The sequence below is a fragment of the Mauremys reevesii genome, linkage group 2 (assembly GCF_016161935.1).
Source record: "Mauremys reevesii isolate NIE-2019 linkage group 2, ASM1616193v1, whole genome shotgun sequence".
Classification (NCBI taxonomy): Eukaryota; Metazoa; Chordata; order Testudines; family Geoemydidae; genus Mauremys; species Mauremys reevesii.
Genome location: NC_052624.1, coordinates 246,159,871 through 246,185,281, shown reverse-complemented (window position 1 = coordinate 246,185,281; position 25,411 = coordinate 246,159,871). Strand labels below are relative to the sequence as shown.

At 42.8% G+C, this 25,411-nt stretch overlaps 2 protein-coding genes across 9 annotated transcripts in view; one reads left to right on the top strand and one right to left on the bottom strand.

Moving 5' to 3' along the window:
* The first annotated feature begins 768 nt into the window (after nucleotides 1-768).
* On the top strand, nucleotides 769-24,838 carry CCNE2 (cyclin E2). Of its 7 annotated transcripts, none has more exons than XM_039522106.1 (12): nucleotides 769-824; nucleotides 7,748-7,786; nucleotides 7,877-7,997; nucleotides 8,213-8,269; nucleotides 10,433-10,584; nucleotides 13,498-13,633; nucleotides 16,083-16,229; nucleotides 17,164-17,259; nucleotides 18,573-18,707; nucleotides 19,750-19,861; nucleotides 21,968-22,122; nucleotides 23,469-24,838. In XM_039522106.1, exons 2-12 carry the CDS (start codon nucleotides 7,773-7,775, stop codon nucleotides 23,568-23,570), a joined length of 1,227 nt encoding a protein of 408 aa, XP_039378040.1. In that variant the 5' UTR covers nucleotides 769-824; nucleotides 7,748-7,772; the 3' UTR covers nucleotides 23,571-24,838. The 7 variants fall into 7 exon arrangements, with proteins under 7 accessions (XP_039378040.1, XP_039378036.1, XP_039378037.1 ...); XM_039522102.1 differs by lacking the exon at nucleotides 769-824 and adding an exon at nucleotides 1,173-1,257; XM_039522103.1 differs by lacking the exon at nucleotides 769-824 and adding an exon at nucleotides 1,192-1,321.
* INTS8 (integrator complex subunit 8) overlaps nucleotides 24,264-25,411 on the bottom strand; it is a 66,135-nt gene continuing 64,987 nt past the window's right edge. Inside the window, exon 27 of one of the 2 annotated variants that reach the window (XM_039522100.1) lies at nucleotides 24,264-25,190. In XM_039522100.1, the coding sequence (XP_039378034.1) occupies nucleotides 25,074-25,190 (117 nt within the window). In that variant the 3' untranslated portion in view covers nucleotides 24,264-25,073. The remainder of the gene's footprint in view (nucleotides 25,191-25,411) is intronic. The other variant, XM_039522101.1, reaches the window with a different exon arrangement.

Genomic DNA, 25,411 nt, shown 5'->3' with positions numbered 1-25,411 from the left:
CGTATGCTACCTGCATTAAATTCATGCATATGAATAGCATATAGCCATAATATTGCCACTGAGCATGTCTGAAAATGACCAGATTCCAGATTTAACTTTTAACTGTAACCCCAGAAATTAAATTTAATTTTTCAAAGCTGAAAGTCTGTTAGGCAGTAATTTACACATCACAGAGAAAGGGAGTGTGGGTATTTGCAATTCAGCTTTAACCACCACCCTCTGATCAGGGCCAGTTCAAGCAAATCCATTGGTTTCTGCATAGTAATTTGATTGCCCTCCAAGGTCCAGTGTGCAACATCCTCCACCCCATTTGATCCACACTCCTTTCCCGTGCCAGCTGTGGGAGCAGAGGTGTAGACCTACAGGGGTGGGATAATAGGGAACCTGTCTAGAAGTGCTGCATGTGTCTGTGGAGTGAGTATGGGAAATAGTGGATGGGGACTTCCTACGTTAAAGGTGATGAGTGGAAACCTGCGTTGTGTCCCAGCCATGGCCAAGATAAGGAAGTGGGGTATGTAGAGAAATTCAGATTCTCTGGGGCTCAACCTGGGGCTCAAATTATTATCACTTTCAAGCTTACAGCCAGCACTGATTGTATCATACACCATGACACAGAGAAGTGTAATCAATGAACATTAAACTAACTTCAACCTGCCTTTGCAGGAAAAAAAAAATCCCAAGAGACAAGGGTCCTCTACAGCTGATAGCATTGTCAGAATCAGACTGATCTCTCACCAGTCAGGAACCAGACCCATCTTGGTGTAATTTCCAGCTCAGAAGACCGAGGCTAGGGTGTTGGCAGTGACAAGAAACCCACTGCTAGAGCAAGTCTCTTAACCTCCAACTCACTTTCCCCATCTATGAAATGGAAATAGTATTCTACCTGCTTCATAGGGGTGATGTGGGAATTAGATATTTGTAAAGTATTTTGATCATGAATCAGTATTTTATTTTCCTATTTTCAGTGGCTTAGAACTTACTCCCAAAACTACTTCTTGAACTGAAATTCCTCATGCTTAGTCACAGCTCAGAGGTGAATTTGTGCTAGAAAATGTGAAGAAAATCAGTCCTCTCCTTTCTGAGTGTCAGTGTGAGACCATATGCAGAGTTAGATAAGGAAAGGGTTAATACACTATTATTAACAGGTGTTGCTCCTCAGTGTAGGGATTGCAGAGGAACCCTTTCAGGAGGGATATAGCAATGGGTGCCTTCCTAATAGGCTGAGGAGTAACTGAGAAGAACAAGGATGTGGTTGGGGTAGATATTAACTTTATTAGTATTGAAGGCAAAAGACCAGACTTTCAGTCACATAGAGACAAGGGTAAGACTGTCTGACAGAGCCATCTTCTTCCGCTGTAATTGAGACTTGAAACAAAAGAAACTGGTTTTCCTCTAGGTTAGGACTACTGAGTGTTTCCATCATGAGTAAAGATCAAGGGATCCAAATGTATCTATCTAGATAAAGAAGAAAGGTGATACTATTGAGAATCAAAGAAATATGGTTCTTTGGTTTGACTTATTGCCACATTGCCTTTCATGTGTGAAGCCTGGCTGAACTAAAGCTAATGTGTTAAAGGCAGTGTGCTTTGTCTACCATAGACTGTTAAAATGTATTAGCTGGCATGTTAACATGTGCTAATGTTATACAATCCTTGCCTAAATGAGGTCAATATCTGTCTGTGCCTACCTGTAGTAAGCACATGGACTGAATGCTTATTTTAAAATGATCAGTAGTGAAATAGTTGTTAATGGCATTTTATAGTCTCACTTCTAGTTTTCAAAATTTACTCCTTTGGAATGAATAGTGGGAGTTCACATCTCACCTGGATTACTTGTAGGCTACTTACAGACGTGAACAGTAAACACCACATTGTTTTTTCTTTGATTTACATTTGGAGGCTTTCTTCTTAATCAGAAGGACTAGCAATGTAACTTGTCAAAAATGAAAGCTTAGATTCTGTGGCAGTTTTGTAGAATTGTGAAAAACATTGGCCTTGGGTATCTATCACATACTACTGTAAGACATTGTTTATTGTATTGTGGCAGTGGACAGAAATGTAGGCTCTATTGTATGAGAGATTGTGCACACAGAATTAAAAGACAGTCCCTGCCCCAAAGAGCTTACTACATGTTGGAATAGTCTATTATAACATCTCAACCTTTGATATAATATATTGCTTTTTATTGCGCTTTGAAATGACAAAGCAATAAAAAGACAGGAAGAAAAAGTGCATATATTTGTACTTCTTGTCATCCCTTTAGGATATCAGAAAATTTGTGTGTAATTTTGTTATATGATATTAAAAGGGGGTGGGAGAGAATGGAAGCAGAGGATGGAAGGAGGAGGAACATAAGTGTTTAGAGATGTGATGGGGGAGGAGACAACAATACATAGGAAGGGAGTGCCTGAGGCCTTGTCTACACACACAGCTTGCGCCATTTTAACCAAAGTTGTTTTTTAAAATTATTTATTGAAACCAGTATGCCCCTTGTGCAACACGCTTTAATAGGCTTATTGATGGTTTATACTGAATTAAGGTAAATTGATATAAACCAGCTGTTTGCATTGGTTTAACTAAATCTATTTTAAAATGTTGAAAGTTTGCATTTAGACAAGGCCTGAGACACAGAAGGTGAAAGAGAGAAGAACAAGAAAAATACTAGGGTAGAATCTTAAAAATTAATGTCCTCTTAAACTGTGTATAAAGTTGAATATCTTTTCATTTTTGGGAGTTCTGGTTGCAGAAACTACAACCATTCAAGCTTTGTTCTTATAACTTACATTATCTCTCCAAAATCTCTGTGGAATTTAGACCTGAGAGCTCTTTTAAAAACACGTTAATGTTTTGTGAAACATTTGGGAACTTTTACATTTTAAATGCCCACCATTCCTACTGTGTGACTTGGAAAAGTCTGTTATATTCAAGAGATACTCTGAACTCAAAAAGCAGCAAAGAGTCTTGTGGAACCTTATAAACTAACAGACATATTGGAACATGAGCTTTCGTGGGTGAATACCCACTTTGTCAGATGCAGGTAGTGGAAATTTCCAGAGGCAGGTATATATATATGCAAGCAAGAAGCAGGCTAGAGATAACCAGGTTAGTTCAATCAGGGAGGATGAGGCCCTGTTCTAGCAGTTGAGGTGTGAAAACCAAAGGAGGAGAAACTGCTCTTGTAGTTGGCTAGCCATTCACAGTCTTTGTTTAATCCTGAGCTGATGGTGTCAGATTTGCAGATGAACTGAAGTTCAGCAGTTTCTCTTTGAAGTCTGGTCCTGAAGTTTTTTTGCTGCAGGATGGCTACCTTTAAATCTGCTATTGTGTGTCCAGGGAGGTTGAAGTGTTCTCCTACAGGTTTTTGTATATTGCCATTCCTAATATCTGATTTGTGTCCGTTTATCCTTTTCCGTAGGGACTGTCCAGTTTGGCCAATGTACATAGCAGAGGGGCATTGCTGGCATATGATGGTGTATATTACATTGGTGGACGTGCAGGTGAATGAACCGGTGATGGTGCGGCTGATCTGGTTAGGTCCTGTGATGGTGTTGCTGGTGTAGCTATGTGGGCAGAGTTGGCATCGAGGTTTGTTGCATGGATTGGTTCCTGAGTTAGTTACTATGGTGCAGTGTGCAGTTACTGGTGAGAATATGCTTCAGGTTGTCTGTGGGCAAGGACTGGTCTGCCACCCAAGGCCTGTGAAAGTGAGGGATCATTGTCCAGGATGGGTTACAGATCCCTGATGATGCATTGGAGGGGTTTTAGCTGGGGACTGTATGTGATGGCCAGTGGAGTCCTGTTTGTTTCTTTCTTGGGTTTGTCTTGCAGTAGGAGGCTTCTGGGTACACATCCGGCTCTGTTGATCTGTTTTTTTTATTTCCTCGTGTGGGTATTGTCGTTTTGAGAATGTTTGGTGAAGATTTTATAGGTGTTGGTCTCTGTCTGAGGGGTTGGAGCAGATGTGGTTGTACCTCAGTGCTTGGCTGTAGACAATGGATCATGTGGTGTGCCTGGGATGCAGGAGCGGTGCCAGGGTTTTTGGCGCCCTAGGCGCAGGGCCAGCTCTACCCATTTCGCCGCCGGTCCCACAGCTCCGGTGGACCTGCCGCAGGCGTTCCTGCAGAGGGTCCGCTGGTCCCGGGGCTCCGGTGGACCTGCCGCAGGCATGCCTGCGGATGCTCCACCGGAGCCGCGGGACCAGCGGACCCTCCGCAAGCACGCCTGCGGGAGGTCCACCGGAGCTGCCTGCCGCCCTCCTGGCAAAATGCGGCCCCGCCCCCAAATCCTGGTGCCCTAGGCGACTGCCTACGTCGCCTAAATGGAAGCGCCGGCCCTGCCGGGATGGAATCTGGAGGCATGAAGGTAGGTATAGCGGTCGGTAGGTTTTTGGTATAGGGTTACGTTAACACCATCCACAGGAAATCCTGTATTGTAACGGCAGTTCTACTGATTTGCTGTGCGGATCTGAGCAACTCAGCCTCAGTTTCCTCATTTATAGAGATCATACTTTCCCTGCAGGAGTATTATGGGAACTAGTTCAAAGCACTATACAAACTATCAGGGCAAGTGCTAAATATGAAAAATTTATTCACCAGTGAGGCTGTAAGGAAGAAGTGTCTTATTTCAACTCAAATATCTGCGGTGCTGACGCAGAGAGAACGCCAGCTCCGTGTCATGCTATTATTATGTGTAGCTACACAGTCGCACTGCTGGATTTTAAATTCACTGCTATGGGAGCCAGGCCGCGCACAGCTCTGTGTTTACATTTTGCAGCCAGGTCCACGTTGTCGGCCCTTTCTCCCTCCCCATTGGCTCGAGGCTGCCCCTGGCTCCGCCCGGGGGTGGAGCTCCACGCCAACCCGCGCTGGGCGGCTCTAGGGGGATGGGGGCGGGTGGTGACAGCTGGGCTGTGTCCCGCCGCACCCCCAGAGCAGGAATCCCGGGCGCACTGTACGGGCTGGGCCGGAGGCGACGGGGAGCGGTGTAAGGAGTTCGGGGCGGGGGGGGAGCTGGGCGTGAGGCTGCCTCCCGTTGGGAGCTGCAGCGGCCTGGCGTGTCCTGTGCTGGACTGGGGCATAGCAGAGTTGTATGTAAGTCGGGGCCTGTGTGGGGACATAGGAAACCTGAGATGAGGCTGCATATCCCTGCAGGAGTGAGGCTGCTCTGCCCTGCCCTGCCCTTCCCCTGGAAGCAGCAAGTTGGGGTGCCCTGGGCCGTGCGGGGGGCAGGGAAGGCTGTGCAGTGGGTGCCCTGGCTGTGCTGGGGGCAGGGAAGGCTGTGCAGTGGGTGCCCTGCAGGGAAGGCTGTGCAGTGGGTGCCCTGGCTGTGCTGGGGGCAGGGAAGGCTGTGCAGTGGGTGCCCTGCAGGGAAGGCTGTGCAGTGGGTGCCCTGGCTGTGCTGGGGGCAGGGAAGGCTGTGCAGTGGGTGCCCTGCAGGGAAGGCTGTGCAGTGGGTGCCCTGGCTGTGCTGGGGGCAGAGCACATGGGGGCAGGGAAGGCTGTGCAGTGGGTGCCCTGGCTGTGCTGGGGGCAGGGAAGGCTGTGCAGTGGATGCCCTGCAGGGAAGGCTGTGCAGTGGGTGCCCTGGCTGTGCTGGGGGCAGAGCACATGGGGGCAGGGAAGGCTGTGCAGTGGGGCTCACGGGGTGCATAGGACGGAGAGGGAGGGTGGGGGACTGCTGGAGAGTGCAGCAGCCTGGGGGTGCCCTGTGCTGCATGAGGAGGAGGGGGTCTGTGCACGTGTGGGGGGGTGAGTAGGGCCTGGGTGTTGCAGGGAGGGACGATGACGGGGTGGTGATGAGCCGGGACACGCGCATGCGCAGGGGAGGGCCCGGGCGGCAGTATATAGGGGCTTGGCGCCGGCGCCAGCTGAGCAGCGCTGAGCCGGGCGGCAGCGGGTGAGGTGCGCCCGGGTGAAGGGTCTGGGGGTCGGGCTGGCGGGCAATGCCTGAGGGGGTGTCCCTGAGCCTGGGGCAGGGTCGGGCCGGGGCGCGGCGCGGCGGGGCGGGCGAGGCGCTGAGGTGCCTGATGCACCCCCTCCTGCGGGCTGGGGGGCGGCGGGGGGCCCGGCTCCGGAGGGCCCCGCTCCGGGCGATCGGTGGGGACTGGGCCCCGCGCGGCGGCGGGATGTCTGCCCGGGCGCTGTTTTGGAGGGAGAGTGGCTGGGGAAAGGTGTCCGGCGGGCGCCCCCATCCAGCTCCGGGGCATGGGGGGCCCGGGGCACGCCGGGGCTGCGCCTCCCTCCGCGGGGCGAGGGGGTGTCGGCTGCAGCCCCCCTCCAGCTCCGGGGTGACCCCGTTCCGCGCTGGCCCCCGTTGGAGGGGGGGCCGGGGCGCCCGTGCCTGAGGTTTTGGAGGGAGACTGGCTCGGTGCAGGGAGGGACGGGGGTGGGGAATCCGGCTGGGGCGGCTAATCCAGCCCCGGGCGGGCCCCATTATACCGCCTATGGAGGGCGGGGGGGCATGTGGGGCTCCCTGGTTAACCCTGCCCGGGTGGGAGGGAGAGGGGGCTGCCTTTTTGGAGGGAGCTGGCCCCGCGCGGGAGAAGGAGGAAAGTGCCCGCCCGCGTGGACCCCCTGCCCTGTGACACGCGGGGGGATGGGTCCCCGGCAGGTCCCGGGGGTGGAGCGGGGCAGGCAGCACCAGGGGGACGCCCAGAGCCCAGCCCCAGGCCGCTGCCGCCTGCTCTTCCCCGCTCTCTAAATTGGCGCGGAACCGGCATTTCAGGGGCCGGAGAAACGCGCGGAGCCGGAGCAGCTCGCAGAGCCACAGAGGGCAGGGAGCCCTGGGGTCCCGGGTAGAGTCCTCTCAGAGCTGGGGTGGGGAGAGGCATAGCAGCTCCGGGGTGCAGGGGACAGAAATAGCTAGGCGAGGAAGAGATGCCTGGCTGTACATGGGGTGGGTGGGTGCACGCAACTACTGTGTGTGTTTCTAAATATGTCATTACACTGTGTGTATACATTAGATGAGTGTGTATATAATAAAAATAATATGGCAGTGCATATAAAATATATGGTATTTGCTTAATGTGAGTGTCTATTTATGTATAATAGACCAATATGCTACACTAACACACTGAAGGTGGGGAAGAAGAGATGGCCAGGGCTTAGTGTCCCCTCTCTCTCCTTGCACATGCTGAATTCCCTCTCCACCATCTAGATCAGGGGTTCTCAGACTGGGGGTTGGGACCCCTTAGGGGGTCATGAGGTTATTACATGGGGGTCGTGAGCTGTCAGCCTCTGCCTCAAACCCCACTTTGCCTCCAGCATTTATAATGGTGTTATAAATTAAAAACACTTTTTTATATATTTAAGGGGGGGTCGCACTCAGAGGCTTGCTGTGTGAAAGTGGTCACCAGTACAAAAGTTTGAGAACCACTGACCTAGATGAAGCATCCCCCTGATCCCCTGTACAAATGCAGTGAATTAAATTTGCTACTGGTGTACATGGGCACATGTATTTTGGAAACCACGGATTTATGCCTAGTGGTGAACCTGGTTGTGCATATGTATAACCTACATTGTGCAATTATGTAGATATAAAATACATGCACATTGTGTATTTGTACATATGTGTACACATGCTTTGCATTAGTAAAATATTTGTGCTCTGACGCCTACTGGTGTAAGAGCCAGTGCTTGAAATGTGCAGCACACAAACCTTGGTGTTAAATCTGAGTTAGGCTCCATAGTTTGTCCTATATTTCTCCTCTTGTGTCTATAGACTAAGTTCTTGTTCTTTCCTTATTCCAGGAAGGGATTCTACACCCCAAGAAAGATGTCAAGACGCAGGTAATTTCTGTAAGCTTCATAAACCAAACTAACCTGTGTCTGTTTAACAACAGCTGCTCTCTTCATGCTGTATGTTTTTCTCCTCTCCAGTAGTCGTTTGCAAGCCAAGCAGCAGCTGCTGCCGCCACTCCCATCCCCCTGTCAGGAAGAGTCTCCACAAGAGCTGCAGGCACCAGAGCCTCTCCAGACCAAGAAAAGGAGAGCAACAGAGGTGAGCAGGAGACTAATTTACCTGGAAATATGCAGGATTGGAAGGTTCGTTTCCTATACCTGCCACTGTAGGGGGAACAGGGAAGAATTGTGGTGGTGTTCTCAGTAGAACATATGATTAGGAAGTGGTGTAAGATGGTGGTGGTTTACTCTGCACACTGCTTTATATGATAGTATGGTTGAAGGGCATTGATCAATTAATGTCTTTCTCAACAGGATATCAAGAAAGGAGAAGATGAAAAAGTCATTAAAAGACATCAGTATGAGATTAAGGTAATGCATTCATGCATACAAAACAGATTGGAACTGGGGGGGAGGAGTCCTCCCCCATTTTATATATACATTTTGCCACTGGAAGATGTAAGTTTGAGTAGTGACGGGAAGCTACTGCTTTACTGAAGTTAGAGTATCATTGTTCAGGCTCAGGACTTCTGGGTTGTATGCCCACCTCTGCCACAGGCCGAAGGCTTATCTATATGTGGAAAGTTATTCTTGAATGAGGTATGGTGTGGATGATGGGATTCATTCCAGGGCTTGTCTAACAAGAATGTTACACTAGTTTAAAACCACAGCTTAAATTAAACCTATTTAGTTGAATGGGTGAAAAGGCTATGTGGGTACTCTTATTTCAGTTTAAACCAGGTTTATTTTGTTTTTCCTCAAGTCTCTTAGGAATTAGTTTAAAATGAACTGAGATAAGGCACTCTTAAACCAGTGAAAGCCCTCTTATTTTGGTTTAACTAAAGCAGATTAAAATAGCACTTTAACTATTGTAGACAAGACCTGACTATGACTTTGGGGAAAGTCAATGTCTTCTGGTTTTAAAAGAATGGGAATACTACTATATCAAAGGAATGATCTGAAGCTAAACATGTTGATTGTGAAGTGTTCTGAGAGCTGGAGATGGAAGGTGCTATATAGGTGTAAAAGTTACTTTATTAACTAGTTGCAATCAGAGAGTCCCATCTCACTAAATAGGTTTCTATGTATGGGATGCATGCATTTTTCATATGCAGTATTCTGCAAAATAAACATGTCCTGGAACAGCTCTATCCTTCCTTCCTTCTTTGGAGCAGCCTAGTGGGCTACAGCCAATCTCATCCCATTAGAAAGCACTTGCTGACAAACTGGCCACACCTTCCTTTTTTTTTTTTTAAGGGATTTTGCTCACTTTAATCTGTTGCCTATATTCCATACAAATTTGATGTCACTTCACTTTCATTGGTTGGTTGAAACTTATCAATAACAGTGTTTATGCCTTCGCATAATATAAGAATCGAGGGTCACCTGATGAACTTAATAGGCAGCAGGTTCAAAACAAACATAAGGAAGTACTTCACACAATGCACAGTCAACCTGTGGAACTCATTGCTAGGGGATGTTGTGAAGGCCAGTAGTATAATTGGATTTAAAAAAAAAATTAGATCCATCAGTGGCAATTAGCCAAGATGGTCAGGGACACAACCCCATGCATTGGATGTTGCTGAGCCTCTGACTTCCAGAAGCTGGGACAGAATGATGGGATAGATTACTTGATAATTGCCCTGTTCTGTTCATTCACTTTGAAGCATCTGCCATTGGCCACCATCTGAAGATGGGATACTGGGCTAGATGGTCTGTCCTGCTGTGGCAGTTATGTTTTTAATTAAACAATCATGAAACAGAGGCATGGGAGTCATTCCTGTTGTACAAATATCACTTTAAGGTTTTATGCATGAATAATTTTATATGTCCCTTGTTTTGGGTCTCCATTGTGTACCATTTTTGGTTCTCGCCAGGCTGAAAGGCTGTTGCTGCTTGACAGGTTGGTATCTAGCCCTGGAACTGTGTGGGTGGTTTGCCTCTTGAATAGTGAATTGAAGGTAATACGTAGCTGTGTTTCCACTGAGGTGCTGTAGATAGTTCATGTCTGTCCTTTCCTCCTTATCTTCCCCAGATGAAAAGTAGATAGTGGAATTGGCTGCCGTGTTTCCCATGACATTTTAGGTACTCAAGAGAACATCGTAGTTCCACAAATAAATGAATCGATGGTTCAAGTAATGGATTAGTTACACCTTCGTTGGTAAATCACAAGCTATTTACCTCCCAAAAGCCAGGTTCCTTTGATTTATCAGAATTATGTGCATGTAGTTGGTCCACCTTGACTAGGAAGTCATTCTTTTGTTTTCTAATCTTTCAATACCTGTATGTATATCCTGGAACACTTGAATAAACAGGCTCTTCATTCTGAAGTTTTTGAAATTACTTACAGCAGTTTTAAGGATGCTGAAGCTAGATAGGTTACATGTACACAATAGAAGTTATTCAATAATTTCTTGATTTTATTTTATTCTGTTACTACTTGAGTATATATCTCAAAAGCAAACTGGGCCGGTGAAGTCAGCACTTTAAAACTTATTCTTCTTCTTTTTTGTTTTGTTTTTGTTTACACTGTAGAGTTGTTGGCCACCCACAATATCAGGAGGCATCTCCCCCTGCATAATTATTGAAACACCACACAAGGAAATGGCAGCTACTGACTTTTCCAGATTCAAGAAATACAGGTTCAGAAACCTCTTCATAAATCCATCACCTTTGCCTGAACTTAGGTAAGTTATCTACATATTATTCCAAATTATTGTACAACAAATTCTACACTATATTAATTTAACTGTGTCCAATAATGGGTTCATAACCAGAGACCAATGAAATCTTCATCCCATCCACTATGATCCCCCCCCCTCCCCTGGCTCCCTCACCTGACCACCCAAAAAATTCCAGTGTGTTGTGTGTGTGTTTTTTTTTTTTTTTTTTTTTTTGTTTGGAGGGGGAGCACACACGCAAAGAGGGTTACATTAACTCTTCTAATTGGAGCCATTCTTTATAGCTTAATATCAAATACCAATGTAAAATTCAGTCATTTGCAAATATTACGGTGTTTGGTTTAGGGGTGTGGGTGGGGGGGGGAGCGTTTAAAGTGTACTGTATTCATGGCTATTTGGAACCAGACATTTGGAAAACGTAGAGGCCAAAGCATTCTTAGCCTACGTTTTCTTTAGGGACTCTAAAGTATGTCTAATGTTTTGACCATGAGACAGTGTGTTACTCATTCTAGTGCCTTGGTGGCTGGCACAGTGCTATGCTGATAAAAGGCCTGGCATAGCCCTGGTTTTTCCAGCCTGGGGGAAGCATTGTGGAGGCATCATATTCAGAGACACTGGTGAAGAGGAAGGGTCTCCTAATCATGGAAACAAATTATAGTGTGGAGTAGATCTGCTAGAGAAATGGTGGCAGCCCAGTGTATAAAGTCTAGAAAAATGTAGAGAATATATTGTATGGAGCAATCCTGCACTTCCCATGTGGATGGACTAGAACTAGGTTATCTGATTGAAGAAACCTTCTTCAGTCTCATGTCTAAGGAATTAACCCAGATTGGGGAAGCATATTAGCTGTACTTCTGCTAAAATGGCCCAGCTATGAAATAGTTGTTACATAAATTATCATGGTGTTTGAGTTACTACTCCACTGAGGTGAGTGAATAGGTTCCATTTTATTAGTTATTTCACTCTCTAAAGAACAGAATGATGAGGTGAGTAGGACTTGGAAAATTTAGCAGATGCCTAATAACCCACAGTAGATATGAAAGATGAGGATGGGTGGATGATCTCTGTGAACCCTGGGGCAATGCCCTGGTGAGAAGCTGAACTCTTTTATGCTCCCCCTGCAATTTCTGGAGAGGGTGCTAAGATTTCTTCCAGAGTTCTGTTCATAGACTCTTCCCTGTGGACTCCATGTTTCATATGTCTATCTAATAAGTATCTGATAAACCCCCTTCAGCTGCAGTAGAGGAAAATCATTTTTCTCTTCTGCCCTTTCCAGAGTTGCCTAGCTGTTGTAAGAAGATGATGGAAAGGGGTCTCTGATACTTTAACCCCATTTTTGGGATCCCATTCCCTTGAATAAATCTGGCAAATAATTCTGCATCTTCTCATATCTTTCACGAGCAGTTGAGTAAAATTGACATGGCCTTTTGCTTGATACTATTCAGAATCCTGTGGGTAGCAGTGAAACTGACCCATCCTGTTAATCTGATTCTGTTGCTGCTTAGCAAGAAGTAGGAGCAGCTGCAGACACTGAAACTGATAGTATGAGTGAGGACTGATGAAAACAACAATACATCAATTAACATGTGATTCATGTTTTGGAGCACTTTCTTAGGCTATGTTAATGCTTCAGTGTAGACACTTACTACAGCAATAGGAGGGTTTCTCCTATCACTGTAGTAATCCTCCTTTGTGAGAGGCACTAGGTAGGTCGATGGAAAAATTCTTGACCTACTGTCTACACCAGAGATTAGGTCAGCTTAACTGTCTGTCAGGGGGTGTGGTTGCCAATATAATTTTTTCAGGGTAGACCAGCCATTAGTGACTACATGGTGAGATGTGTAGTTAAAAAAAACCCAAACCCAAAACACTCCATAATAATGCAAAGTTAAAATGATACAAAAATGAAGGTATAAGCAGCCACTTACTCCAGTGAAAGCTTTCTACTGTCTAGTGCAGAGGTACCCAAACTGTGGGGCATGCCCCCTAGGGGGGCACAGAGGAATGTGGAGGGGCATGGCTGGGCCCAGGCCAGCCCCCATGGGGGGGGGGCAAGGAAGGAGCACCACTCAGCTCTGTTCCTGGCCCTATGCGCACCATGGTCCACAGCTGGCCTCTGTCCATGACTTGGCAGGATGTGGACAGAGGTAAGCGGGGGGGGGCAAAGAAAAAAAAATTTGGGGACCACTGCCCTAGTGGATTTTTCAAACCTTCAGTGTGAGTAAATGAACTACTTCATTGTTAAAACTCTCTATTTTTTGTTAAGTTATGCTCATCACAGTATGTTTCCAGTCCCTGGGAAAATGATGTAGGAAGCAGGAAGGGAGAGAAGAATGAATTCTAAACACCAATAGTTTGGACTGGCTTGTAGCACTAAATCAGGTTGAAGATTTATTTTTGGGGTGTCTTAAGTCATCTTTTATCTGACTGCTTAGGAAGCCCAGGTTTCAAATTGATCAAATCTGAACTGTATGACCACATGGAGAGGCGAAATAAGCAATTGTGCTCCAAGTGATAACCTGCGTGTGTGGGTATGTGTACTTGACCATTGGGTTATTCAGATATATCTTGGGATTTCAGAACAAAGTATGCCTGTAGTTGTATAACTTAAAAATATTTTTTCTGATTGCGTATAAACAGATGAATATTGAAAAAAGTGACAGAGTCCTGTGGCACCTTATAGACTAATAGAAATATTGGAGCATAAGCTTTCACCCACGAAAGCTTATGCTCCTAGACTTCTGTTAGTCTATAAGGTGCCACAGGACTCTTTGTCGCTTTTTACAGATCCAGACTAACACAGCTACCCCTCTGAATGAATATTGGAAAAATTAACTTACAATATAACAAACTAAGATAAACATTTTATCTCTTTTTGTAAAGAGATCTCAAAACTTCACATGACTTTTTATTCCATAGCTGGGGAAATTCCAAAGATGTCTGGCTCAATATTCTGAAGAAGGAGAACAAATACGCTCACTGCAAACATTTTACATCGCTACATTCTAACTTGCAACCACACATGAGATCAATACTCCTGGACTGGCTCTTGGAGGTATGTTTTGAGTTACTTTATATTGTGCTATGGCTGTAAAATAAACTGGTGTAAAGGCAAAGAGTTTATGTAAAGTGCTAATATCTGTGATCGTGTAGACATTTAATGATGAACACATTTTGAAACACAAAAGTTGATAATGCTGATCTCTTAAAATAGAGCAGGGAGTAATATTCCTTTATTTTTTGGTCCTTTTAACCCATCAGTATTGTGGGTAGAATGGGATGAGTTTGTCTTAAATAAGCTTTTTTTGATGAAAACTGCAGTTCTATAAACTTGTAAATTTGACATGAATAGTTTTGACTGTTCACAAAATGGCCAGATAAGGTGGTGCTGGTGCTCCCCTCTATGACCTTTAGCCCAGTGGTTAAGGCACTCATCTGGGATGTAGGATAACAGGTTCAAATTTCAGTTCCAGAAGAGAACCTGAATAGACTTTTTTTCTATTTGCCAGAAATTTGATTGTTCTGGCTGAACCAAATCCTCTCCTTCCCCCCACTCCAAAAAAAAAAAAAAAAAAAAAAAAATCAATTCAGCTGCCATTATCTGCCCATCTCTAGTTGTGGAGAATCATACTTCAGCATGATTGTAAACTGAAATGGTTATAGCATGATTATATCTGGGACCTTAATCACATCCCCCAAAGCTTGGGACTGTCTAATAGCTGAGTAGTTTTGGGGACATGGCTAAGGCCCTGTGTATTGTACAGGAAAGATCAGAGTTTGTAGCTGTTTCTCCTGATGTTTATATTAAGTATTTCAAACACCACTCCTCTTTAAAACAGATTCGTGCATAAATGGGGGTGGGTCAAATTTTGCTCAAAAGATTTCACCAGTTTGCTTGTGCAGTGCCCTAAAGGGGCAATGGCTTTCTTGATAACAGTTCAAAACAGTTTGACACTCTCCACATTGGCAGCCAAACCACATTCAAAACTATTTGAGACTGGATTTATTTTGGAAATGGTTGGAGAGCATAGCTCTTGTATTATAATACCTCTTGTTTTAGGGATGTCTAACTGTTGCCAGTAGTGCAAAATTCTTGTCCCTGCTCTGCTGGCGGATCTGTGTGAGATTGTGAAACATGGTAAATTTCATGACCTCAAATGTGCTCCACATCAAATGTGGCCACCAATGCCTTATTTACATTATAACTCCAACTGTTGCTATCACCAATGGAACTAGTAAATTTTAGGGGAAAAATGTACAGCCTGACTATCATCACAATGATACAAATCACATGATCTCACCACTTACTCCCAACATGTTAATGTATTCACCACCTCTGAATTTGGCTCACTGTTGTCTTCTGGAGATGTGGACAGGGCGGTTGGTGGGAGATGCTCTCCTGCTGACAAAGCTACCACCACTCATTGGGGGGGTGGTTTTATTTTGTCGGCAGGAGAGCTCTCTTCTGCCAACAAAGAGTGGCTACACTGTGTGCCTTATAATGACATGGCTTAGAGGCACAGCTGTGCCACTGTAAGCTGCACAGTGTAGACACAGCTTTGTGTCACTTCCCTCCTGATATGTAACTTAACACCAGACTGAGTGTCACTACTGAATTTGACACAGATAATGCTATAGGAATTCCATCCACTCGCTTCAGGATGGATTTGTCCCCTACTTTTTTGTTTAAGGCCTTATCTAGCATAGCATTTAAAGGTATGATGTTAGATATTAGCTAGCTAATAACGCACTCTTTACCCTAGTCTAGATAGACTAAACAGTATTTGATCCAACTGGTAACTTTTTTTTTTTCCCCATATAAAAATGGGAAACCCCCAAACCAGACCATTTCAGGTTTTTAACCCCTTCTACTATGAAACAGCTAGTGACGATATTTAAATTAAGTACTGACTTTGCACTCAGTTGAAATTAATTTGTAGGTGGAAGAGTTCATACCTCTTGAATTATTGTTTCAGGTGGTTTGAAGCTGTTTGCAGAGAAATTTAGTAAATTTTTTTTTTTTTAAATCAGGCTTCTGTAAAATTTAATCTTAAGGGGGCAATGAGTTACTTAAAATCTGCCTAAAGTTAAGAGGAGAAATGCAGAATCCTAAATAAGCTTGAGTTTTGGTGGGATTAAAAAAGTTTCCCCTTTTTTACAGTTTGTTTTAACGCAAAACAGGCAAACAACTAACATCAGTTTATAGCTTCATCTTGTTTTAGTTTTAATTAAAACTAAGACTTGTGTATCATATTTTGAAAACTTGCTAGCAGGTTGTGCTTAACCCTGGGTGTTGGACAGATTTCCTCCAACACCCTTCCCCAAAGCAAACCACAACAAACTAACACATGTGGAAACATGACTGTCTTTGTTCACATTAAGGACAAAATTGTGTTTTTACCATTAAAACAGATTTACTAATGCATTTTCCTAATTATAAATACATCAAGCTATAGAACAGAAAACTGAACTAAGTTTTGTTTTTGTTTTTTGTCCTGTCATAGGTATGTGAAGTATATATGCTTCACAGAGAAACCTTCTACCTAGCTCAAGATTTTTTTGATAGATTCATGTTGACACAAAAGAATATCAATAAAAATATGCTTCAGCTAATAGGTATTACCTCATTATTCATTGCCTCCAAACTTGAGGTAAGTGGCTATATGCATGGTGGTTTTTAGGGTTGGAATATCTGAACTGCTTCTTGAAGGGAAATTTATCAACATAAAAGATAACTGTTAACCTGTTATTGTTACAAGTAACAACTGAGATCAGAGAAATTTTCTTTAACTTTATGCATCTTTTAGCCTTCTATGTGTAGTCAGTTTCTCTGTTTCCCCTGCATAATCCAAGAGTCCATCAGTTTCCTCTCTGGGCCTTCTACACAGCAGTAGGAGACAGAACCATTTCCCCCCCACCCCCTCCAATACCACAGAAATTGGCAGGTGGTCACAGGGACAGGTGTAGGACCTGAAACTACTGAACTGCTGCAATAAGCTAGATTTCAAATTGATGTTTCTTTAAACCTGTTTTTTTAAAAAACAAAACTTTTTTTTTATACTGGTAAAAGCACTCTTGCTGGTATAAACTGCATCTACTAAGATTTGTTAATATAGCTATTGGTATATAGAATGTATCGTCAAGGAGTGATATGGTGTTTGAATTAAACAGTTGTTTCACTGGGGGTCTCAGAATTGTCTGAGCAGGTGAAAATCCTAGACTCTGAAGGTGATATAAGCAAGAAATAATTCTGTTCTGGCCAACATTACTCCCCTATCCATAAAATTGGTTCTAATAAAGTCCTGTGATGGCCTGTGGAATACATAACGTCTTCTCTATTAATATTTAATGGTTTTTTCACTACTAGTTTCTAGCTTACTTTTTGTGGACACTTACAGTATGAAAGGCTTATGCTATTTGTACTATCATGAGAAATAGCTGAAGTACAGCTGTTTCAACTGAGTTGATAAAATGGTTCTGTGTATAAATCTGAAAAGATTCACAGCTGTCTACTGCAGCTCGTTTGCATTCTTGCAGGATACAAAAACCCTTCTGGTCTTGTTTTTTTTTTTTTTCTTTTTAAAGGAGATATATGCTCCTAAACTACAAGAGTTTGCCTATGTCACAGATGGTGCTTGTAGCGAAGATGATATTATAAGAATGGAGCTCATTGTATTAAAGGTAATGTAACAGTCTTACTATTTTAATTAGCTGGTTGAGTGATAGCCCAGTAGAGCCTTTCATTTTAGCATCTTGTTATATTTAATGACTGCACTCTTGGTGTCCTTCCCCCATCTGTAGGCAAAAAGTAGTACCTCACTTCTAACTTTCTGAAGAATTGAATTCTTCATTCTCATAGATTGGCATCCACCCTTAGGGTGGAGGTCTCCATTAAGGGCCCCTCTTTGCCACTTAAGTCCTACTTTTGTTTTCTGCAAAGAAAGGGTGCGACCCCAAGAACTGTATGTAATGGAAGGGGGTGTGAGTGTGGGTGTAGGCTTTTTTTTTTTTTTTTTTAATTTTTAAACCACCAATAGGTCTGGCTGGAGGATGGCAGGCTGGGAGTGGAGAGGAACTATTGAAGTAGCCCATACAAATAGTCTAAAATACTGTATTAGAACCTGTTTGGAAGATTTTGTTGAAACAATTTTTCATCAAATTCTAATTGTTCTGCACTACCATGTCACCTTTTGATGAAATTCTGTCAGAAACCAGGCAGATTTTGAAACCTGGTTACCTGCCAGACTCAGCAGCACACCTTGCAGGCTGACTGGTAACCTGGAGTCCTGACCTATGGTTCCTCAGTAGCTAGCCAGATGGACTGCCCTGCAGTTGGGGCTTCCAGAGTCCCTGGCTTTGGGCCATCTGCCAGGTGGAATGCCTCCATGCCAAGGTTCCCAGAAGAGTTGGGTGGAAAATGGTAATCCTTGTTCTGCTGAGAACCTAGAAATCCTCCAAAACTAAATTTAATCTGTGCTAGGCTGCAGCTACTGTAGCTACAGTTCCAAGGCCATGGCACATCTTGGGAATGTATGTTTTGCCTCCCCAGCTCTTATGTGCATATCCTGCATGAAGACCACTTGCTCAGTGTTTGTGAGGCATCTTTTGGAGAAGGTGGGGGGGGGGGGGGAGGGAAAAGGGTGGGAAAGATGGTCTGGCTGTTGTTGAAATCCAGGCTTGTTCTAGCTCTATTTCTAAAAGTCAAAGTTATTTCCAGAGCACGTGTACTTGAAATCGTAGGGGGTCCTGCATGTGATTCAGGCATGTAGGTGCATGATAAAAGGTCTGGCTGACCTAAGTGGAGATGAAAATGGGGAAAGGGGACTGGGTAAAGATTGGGGGGGGGGGTGGAGAACTTGGTGGGTGGTGTGTGGGGTTTTTATTACTTTATTTTATTTTTTAATTATTTATGTGGGAGGGATGGAAAGAGGTGTTATGCACTTTAAGTTCTTAAAAAATTACATATATTATCTCATGGTTTTTAATATCTGCAGGCTTTAAAATGGGAACTATGTCCAGTGACAATCATCTCCTGGCTCAATCTTTATCTCCAAGTGGATGCTTTGAAAGATGTTCCAAAAGTGCTGCTACCTCAGTATTCTCAGGAAAAATTCATTCAAATAGCACAGGTAGGTAGTTGTTTGTCAGTGCACACTACTTAACACGCCACTGTTGGTGACCGAGGCAGAAGTGTATGCTGTAAAATAAGATTTATAAAAATATCTTGCCTAATGCTTAAAAGAACAAGGCAGAGTTGTATATGATAATATCTAAGTGGTTCCCTGAAGGTGGTGACCATTTTAATTAAAAAATAGAAAGTGCAATAAGGTCACTTGTTGTTCCAGTGATCTAAGCCTCTAAGAGGAAAAATGTCCAACAGCACACACTTCTATCTTCCTCTCTCCCCCTCCTTGCTAAGCTTTTGTTAGTAGGGTTCCATTGTCCCTAGGATGGTTTTATAGTCTAGATATGGAAGTGGGGCCAGCACTCATTAAGGAAACCATGCTATAACTATTAGCAACAGCTGGCTCAGTACACTTGCCAGGAAGTCTTGATCCCAAGGTGGACAGGACTACAGTATTACACAAGGTAGTGTTTGATGTGTGGCAAAGGATTTAAAGGTGTGAATGGATGTTTTGTGTTAAGTTGCTTTACATATAAATTAAAAAAAAATTTTTTTTAAAGTGCATCCTCTATTTGGAAGAGAAAGAAGGAACTGTTTTTAGTATGAAAAAACACTTGGAGCACTAAACCAATCTCTGTGCACACTTAGCAGCAGCATAAGAAGCATAAGGGTTACTAGATGGAAATATGAACCAAGAACTTTTTTTTTCTTGATTCAATTATTTGTTTCAAGATTGTATAGATTTATTATGGACACTTTCCATGTTCGTGCTGGGTCATTTGAGATGACTGTTAGCTGTGAGGAGGCCAATCCCCAAAACAAAACACCCATCTGGAGCTGTAGATTCTGTATAATCAAATTTAGAACAGAGTAACAAACCAGTTTACTGAAGGGTCCCTCAGACTTTAAGTTCTAATATTTTTGTGTGTGTGGAGGAAATAAATGGTGCCTGTACACTGTATCTCTTTTAGTGGTTTAGTCCTATGATGGGCCTGGGACACTCTCTCTTAAAAGAAACGTTGTAACAATTACTATTGTTTTCACAGCTTTTAGACCTATGTATTCTAGATGTCAGTTCTCTGGACTTCCAGTATAGGACACTGGCTGCTGCTGCACTCTGGCACTATACCTCAGCTGAGGTAGTTAAAAAAGCTTCAGGTAAGGTGGTCTTTTACAATGACAGCCAGCCTTTTTAAGCACTAAGTGGTTTCAATTCATTCCTATATCATCACTTTAATCAGGGGTAGGCAGCCTATGGCACGTATGCCAGAGGCGGCACACAAGCTGATTTTCAGTGGCACTCACGCTGCCCGGGTCTTGGCCACCGGTCCGGGGGGCTCTGCATTTTAATTTAATTTTAAAGGAAGCTTCTTAAGCATCTTAAAAAACCTTATTTACGTTACATACAACAATAGTTTAGTTATATATTATAGACTTACAGAAAGACCTAAAAACATTAAAATGTATTACTGGCACACAAAACCTTAAATTAGAGTGAATAAATGAAGACTTGGCACAGCACTTCTGAAAGGTTGCCAACCCGTGCCTTAAATGCTTAGAGCACTGCAAAACTTTCTAAAAATTGAACCTGAGGTCATTTTAAAATTACCTTGCTTTTAACAGCATGCTTTTTACTTAATTCCTCCCCCCCCCCCCCCCACACACAACTTGATCAATTTAAAATAGATTCAGTTTTGGATCATTTTGTTTTTCAGATTCCTCATTCATTTGCACCCCATGCTATGTTACGGTCACAACCACTGGAAGCACAAAATTGTTGTGCCTCTGAGGTGGAAGTATCTGGAAATATAACAGAATATTTTGCTCCTGGTCTGCTGCTATTTCTGTAGCTGCTGCTCTGTAAACTAAAAATTCAACAGCAATTACTATTGGTTTATGATCTGGCTCCAATAGCCTGTATCTAGTTCTTCCTGGGGAAGATGATTTGTTTATAACCAGTCATTCTTGACTGACAACAGCAGTCCAGGATAAAAACTTTTGTGGTGGTTCCTATCAACCTGTCCACTTCAGAATCCTTTGCTTCAAGAGGAGTGGCTGGACATAGCAGAAATAGGTTGATATGAAAGGATAAACGGTAATTTTAGGTAATGCTAAAAAGTTGGGGAGTTTTGGTGACTTAATCTTACATGAGTGTGTTATGTGGGTTTTATTTGTGTTGACTCCCACAAGATGGTATGCCTTTGTCAATAATGGGATTCATCTTCATGCAAGGGGATAACTTTCAAAATAATCTTGCTACATTTTTCTACAGTGATGTCTGATTACTCCCATCTCTGTGCATGAGATTAATACAGTGATATTAATAGATAAAGGAAAAGTGAATCAGAAGCTGCAGCACTGATGTATTTGGGTCCCATTTTGTTACTTTTGGCTACCACAAATGTTTCTTCCCCCTCTAAAATCAGATTTTTTTTTCCTGTCAGGCCAGCTGTAAAGTAAATGATAAAAATAAGTTTATAATTAGATGTTCTAGGCCAGGAACTCACCTTATTTTCTGCTGAGACCCTGGTTATTCCCTATAGTAGCTTAATCTAACTTTAGAGGTGTCAACTTACCCCTCTATATAATGTAAGGTACCAGACACTGGCAAATATTGAGGAAAGTGGAATACTACAGGACTGCCTCACTTTTTTGTCAGATTTTTCTACTGGATTTTAACAACTATCCCATTTTCTGCTACCCCTCTAATAAAAGAGCATGAAACTGATCAGATCTTGTACCTTCCCTGTGATGCTCTTCTATAAAGAGCTGCACAGAGCAGTGGTTCTTACCATGTCCAGGGTTGCTGATTCCACATCTAGTCTATTACTGAAGGCAAGTGGAAAGGGTTTGAGCCTTTTAGGAGGGGTGGGGGGATGTTTAGGAGTGTGATTATTGTTCATAAGCTAAATAAGGCAACATGTCATAGCTGCTTTAATAAACACACGGCTTTTTGATAGCCATTAACTATGGTTTGGGCCTTGAGTAAAACTAAATGTTTATCTTAATTCACTGGGATTATAGGACAAAACTTTGTCTGCTATGTGATAGTGCAGGATGCAAACAAGTAATTTGAGGTAGCTTTTTATTTTTTTTAAATCTAATTTTAAACCTGCAGCCAGTACTGTATCAATAAAGATATGTACAAATCACACGAAAGTGGAAACAAACTAATTTATCCTCTCATTTACCATGTTGGAATGCTCATAGAGGATGGATACACAACTAAGGTTTAGATGCCTAAACCTGATATTTTCTCCTTAGGTTTAGACTGGAACAGCATTTCAGAATGTGTAGCGTGGATGGATCCTTTTGTTAGGGTGGCAAGAAAAGCCCCTGTGAAATTGAAGAGTTTTAAGAAGGTTGCAGTGGAAGACAAACATAATATCCAAACCCATACAAACTACTTGGACATGCTGGTATGGCCTTACTTGGTGTCGTTTGTCTGTATATCAAACACTGATTTGTATGATGCTTAAGCTTAAACGGGTGGAGAATAGTACAGTTCCTAAAGCTCTGTGCGCACATACTCATGGGTTTAGCTCAGTGGTTTTCAACCTTTTTTTAATTTGCAGACCCTTACTCATCTATTTGAAATGTGGCCCCCTTTGAAAAATCTTAGTTAGTGGACTGCTAGGGGTCTGTAGACCACAGGTTGGAAAACACTGGTCTAGCTGACTAGAGGCAAGTACCATGGTTGTCTGACTCTTCTGCCCCCCCCGTCATCAAACCTTGCTTGTCTCACTGTAACATAGGGAAAACATGCATGAGGTAGGTAAAGTACCTGGAAGATAAACAGCTAGTTACTCCACATCCATATATGTAGCAAGGGCTGTCAGGTGCTTGGGGGAAGGATGATAGGCCAGGCTGTCTACACAAACAATGATGGAGTATGTCTGCCCCTGCAAAAGGATGCTGAACTAGCAGCAGGAAGACAACCCTAGGCTGCTGGGAGGCACAAAATAGCTAGGGCCCATGACTGGCTATAATGTGGCACACTTCATTAAGAGATGTTGTACGGACAGGGCCTATACTACCTTGTCACTCTCCTGCAGGCAGAGTTGCTAATAATGTTATCTAATTTTTTAAAGTAATGTTGATAGTAGGGCCAGGTGTTTACTATCAACAGTTCTGTTGATTTTTACATGTCTTCATACCCTTGACCCTGACAGGCCTAGCTGTGCCAGCTGTCCCATTGATAAGATTGCACTTTTACTGGTATAGTTTATTTCAGTAATGGAGGTGTGTGCATGTGAGTGTAGCAGTATAGTAAATTTCAATATGCAACTTTCAGTATTCTAGTAAAATGGTCCCAGCACAGACATAGCCAGATTAAAGCACTCATGTGCTTTGCCAACCACTTAAGGACATGGTGATGGTATATGTCTGTTTGCAGAAGGAAACTACTCCCATAATTGTAATTGCATTTTACTTGTACCTGAAGTCATAAGAGTACACATGGGTCATTGTATTCAAATTGTCAAAGTCTCTCAATGTAGGTTGAGGTGCTCAAGCACTTGCGATACCTAAATTTATCTTCAATTCCTTCTCCTTTCTAATCCCCTATTAAGAAGGTAAGGACTAAACGACTATCTTAAGGAAATTCAACTTAAACTAGACCAAAGGATATCTGGGATATTTAAATATAGTAGTAACTGTAGCACCTCACTGGAAGATAGCCTTGAACTAAGCACAACGCTTATACAATGAAGAAGTGAAATCCACTTTAACATGACTTTTTTTTTCCCCCCTCCAATTTACATAGGATGAAGTGAATTGTGGAGTAGCTCTAACAGCACCAGGACAGTTATCTCCAGGGTGTATAGGAGGAATAATAACACCCCCCAAAAGCACAGAGAAAAAGTGAAAGTATGGAAACCACTGACAAGACAGATGCAATGAACACTCAATGGTAGAAACGCCAAAGCAGGATACTGCTTCAGTACAGTGCTACCCTAAAAGCAAGGACTCAATCTAATCCTTGAACACTTTGACATGTCTTTCTGCCTCAACAGCCTAACTGAATAATGGATAGCTTGGCCTGGTGCAGACTTCAGAATTGTTACACAACATTCATCCCTCCCTTGGTTATGCAGGGGGTTAGACTAGATCATTTGGTCCCTTCTGCTTTTAATCTCTGCTATGGTAGGAATATTAATTTAATCAATCTTTAAATTATGAATTTATTATGGATTTTTAAGAACTTGTTTTAAAACATCATTAATGAAGCAGAGCCATACACCAGTTTGTTGGATGGCAGGAGAAACAAAGCTATGTGTTGCTCCTTAAAGCAGTAGTGTACACAAATACCCTAGTGACTTTTCTTGGTATGGTCACCTTTTAAATCAGAGTTCAACCAAAAAAAAAAAAAAGGCTGATGTCACATGTACCCATGCCACTTATTCCTGGTTTGTGGGGTACTTGCAATATAAAGTTGAAGGATGTTTGAGTTGGAAATTTAATCTGACTGCACTTAGCAGCTTTGCCTATCTCCTTGATGTTGGTGCAAGGGGAATTACTGTTTGAAGCCCAGATGAGCTTCAAAGGCCAAAATAGCATCTTTAGAGGGGTAGGGCTAGATTAAATCCTCAGTCTAGACAAGGCCTCACTAAAGTGATAGATTGCTGGGGGGGGGGAGGGCTACTGAAGAGGTGCTAACCTGATCTTGTTTTAAATGCTAAGTTTGACCTCAGGTAAAAGTAACAATTTGCTGCTGAAGTAATTTAACTGGAAAAGTAATTGAAGGGAAAAATCATTTTCTACATATTAAGATCTAGACATGGCCCCTTTTTAAATACAGAGCTCTTAGCAAGAGGCACACCTTGACTGCAAGAAGTCTACAGCCACTCAAAGTGGAAGCAGTACTTTAATACCCCATACTGTGCAGGTATCAATGTTTAAAACAGCATTAACTACCACTCTATTCACTACCTCTGCTCCTGCCATAAATCGGTGCTCCAGCAAGGAGCAACAATGTAGGAATTACATGCTTCAGTAGGGCAGAGTATAAAAATTTTATAGAACTCAAAGCAAGACTCTTGCTGGCAATGTGTGAGTAGTGCTTATTCTGTGCACACACCATCACAGTAAGTAGTAGTCTCTCTAATGTACCTAAACTCAGCATTCTCTACTAGTTAATGTAACTGAAACTTGAAGTCATTGCTTCAAATTGATTTAAAAAAAAAAAGCATTACTTTAGTATTCCAGATCTTCTGTACAATTTTGTAAGATAATGGGTTTTAATATTTCATCTATTTTAAAAAAACACACAATATGCTTGTAAATGTATTTGTATAAAAATTTCAAATACTCAACACATGTTAAATAAAGTGAAATATTTTCCACTCTACACCAGCATTTATAGGAATGTTTAAAAGTAAAGTTTTGCCATTGCTTGAAGAAACTTCTTTTTTCGTCTCTGTGCAGCAAGTTGCAATACTTCCTCTGGATTGCTAGCATTCAGCTCTGTCTGGCCAATAGCTTTAATCTTGAAGTACAAAAAACAAGAATTTTTGTATAGAAGTGAACAATAAGGTTATTAGTTACAAGACAGTTTCTGCCTTAATTTAAAGAGAGAGCATTTCACTTTATAAAGTGAAAGCTTATTCCAGAGTTCATATCAACACTCTCACCTTCATAGTTACAGCTGTGGACTGAGCCAAACTGTAAAATGTAATTCAAAGCTAACCGATCCCTAGCACCACACCC

Bases quoted from the DNA above. Each gene is read 5' to 3' on its own strand.
- CCNE2 (XM_039522102.1), top strand. The intron at 16,230-17,163 runs GTAAGTGGCTAT...TTCTTTTTAAAG, and splicing joins TCATTGCCTCCAAACTTGAG to GAGATATATGCTCCTAAACT. The intron at 19,862-21,967 runs GTAAGGTGGTCT...TTTTCTCCTTAG, and splicing joins GGTAGTTAAAAAAGCTTCAG to GTTTAGACTGGAACAGCATT.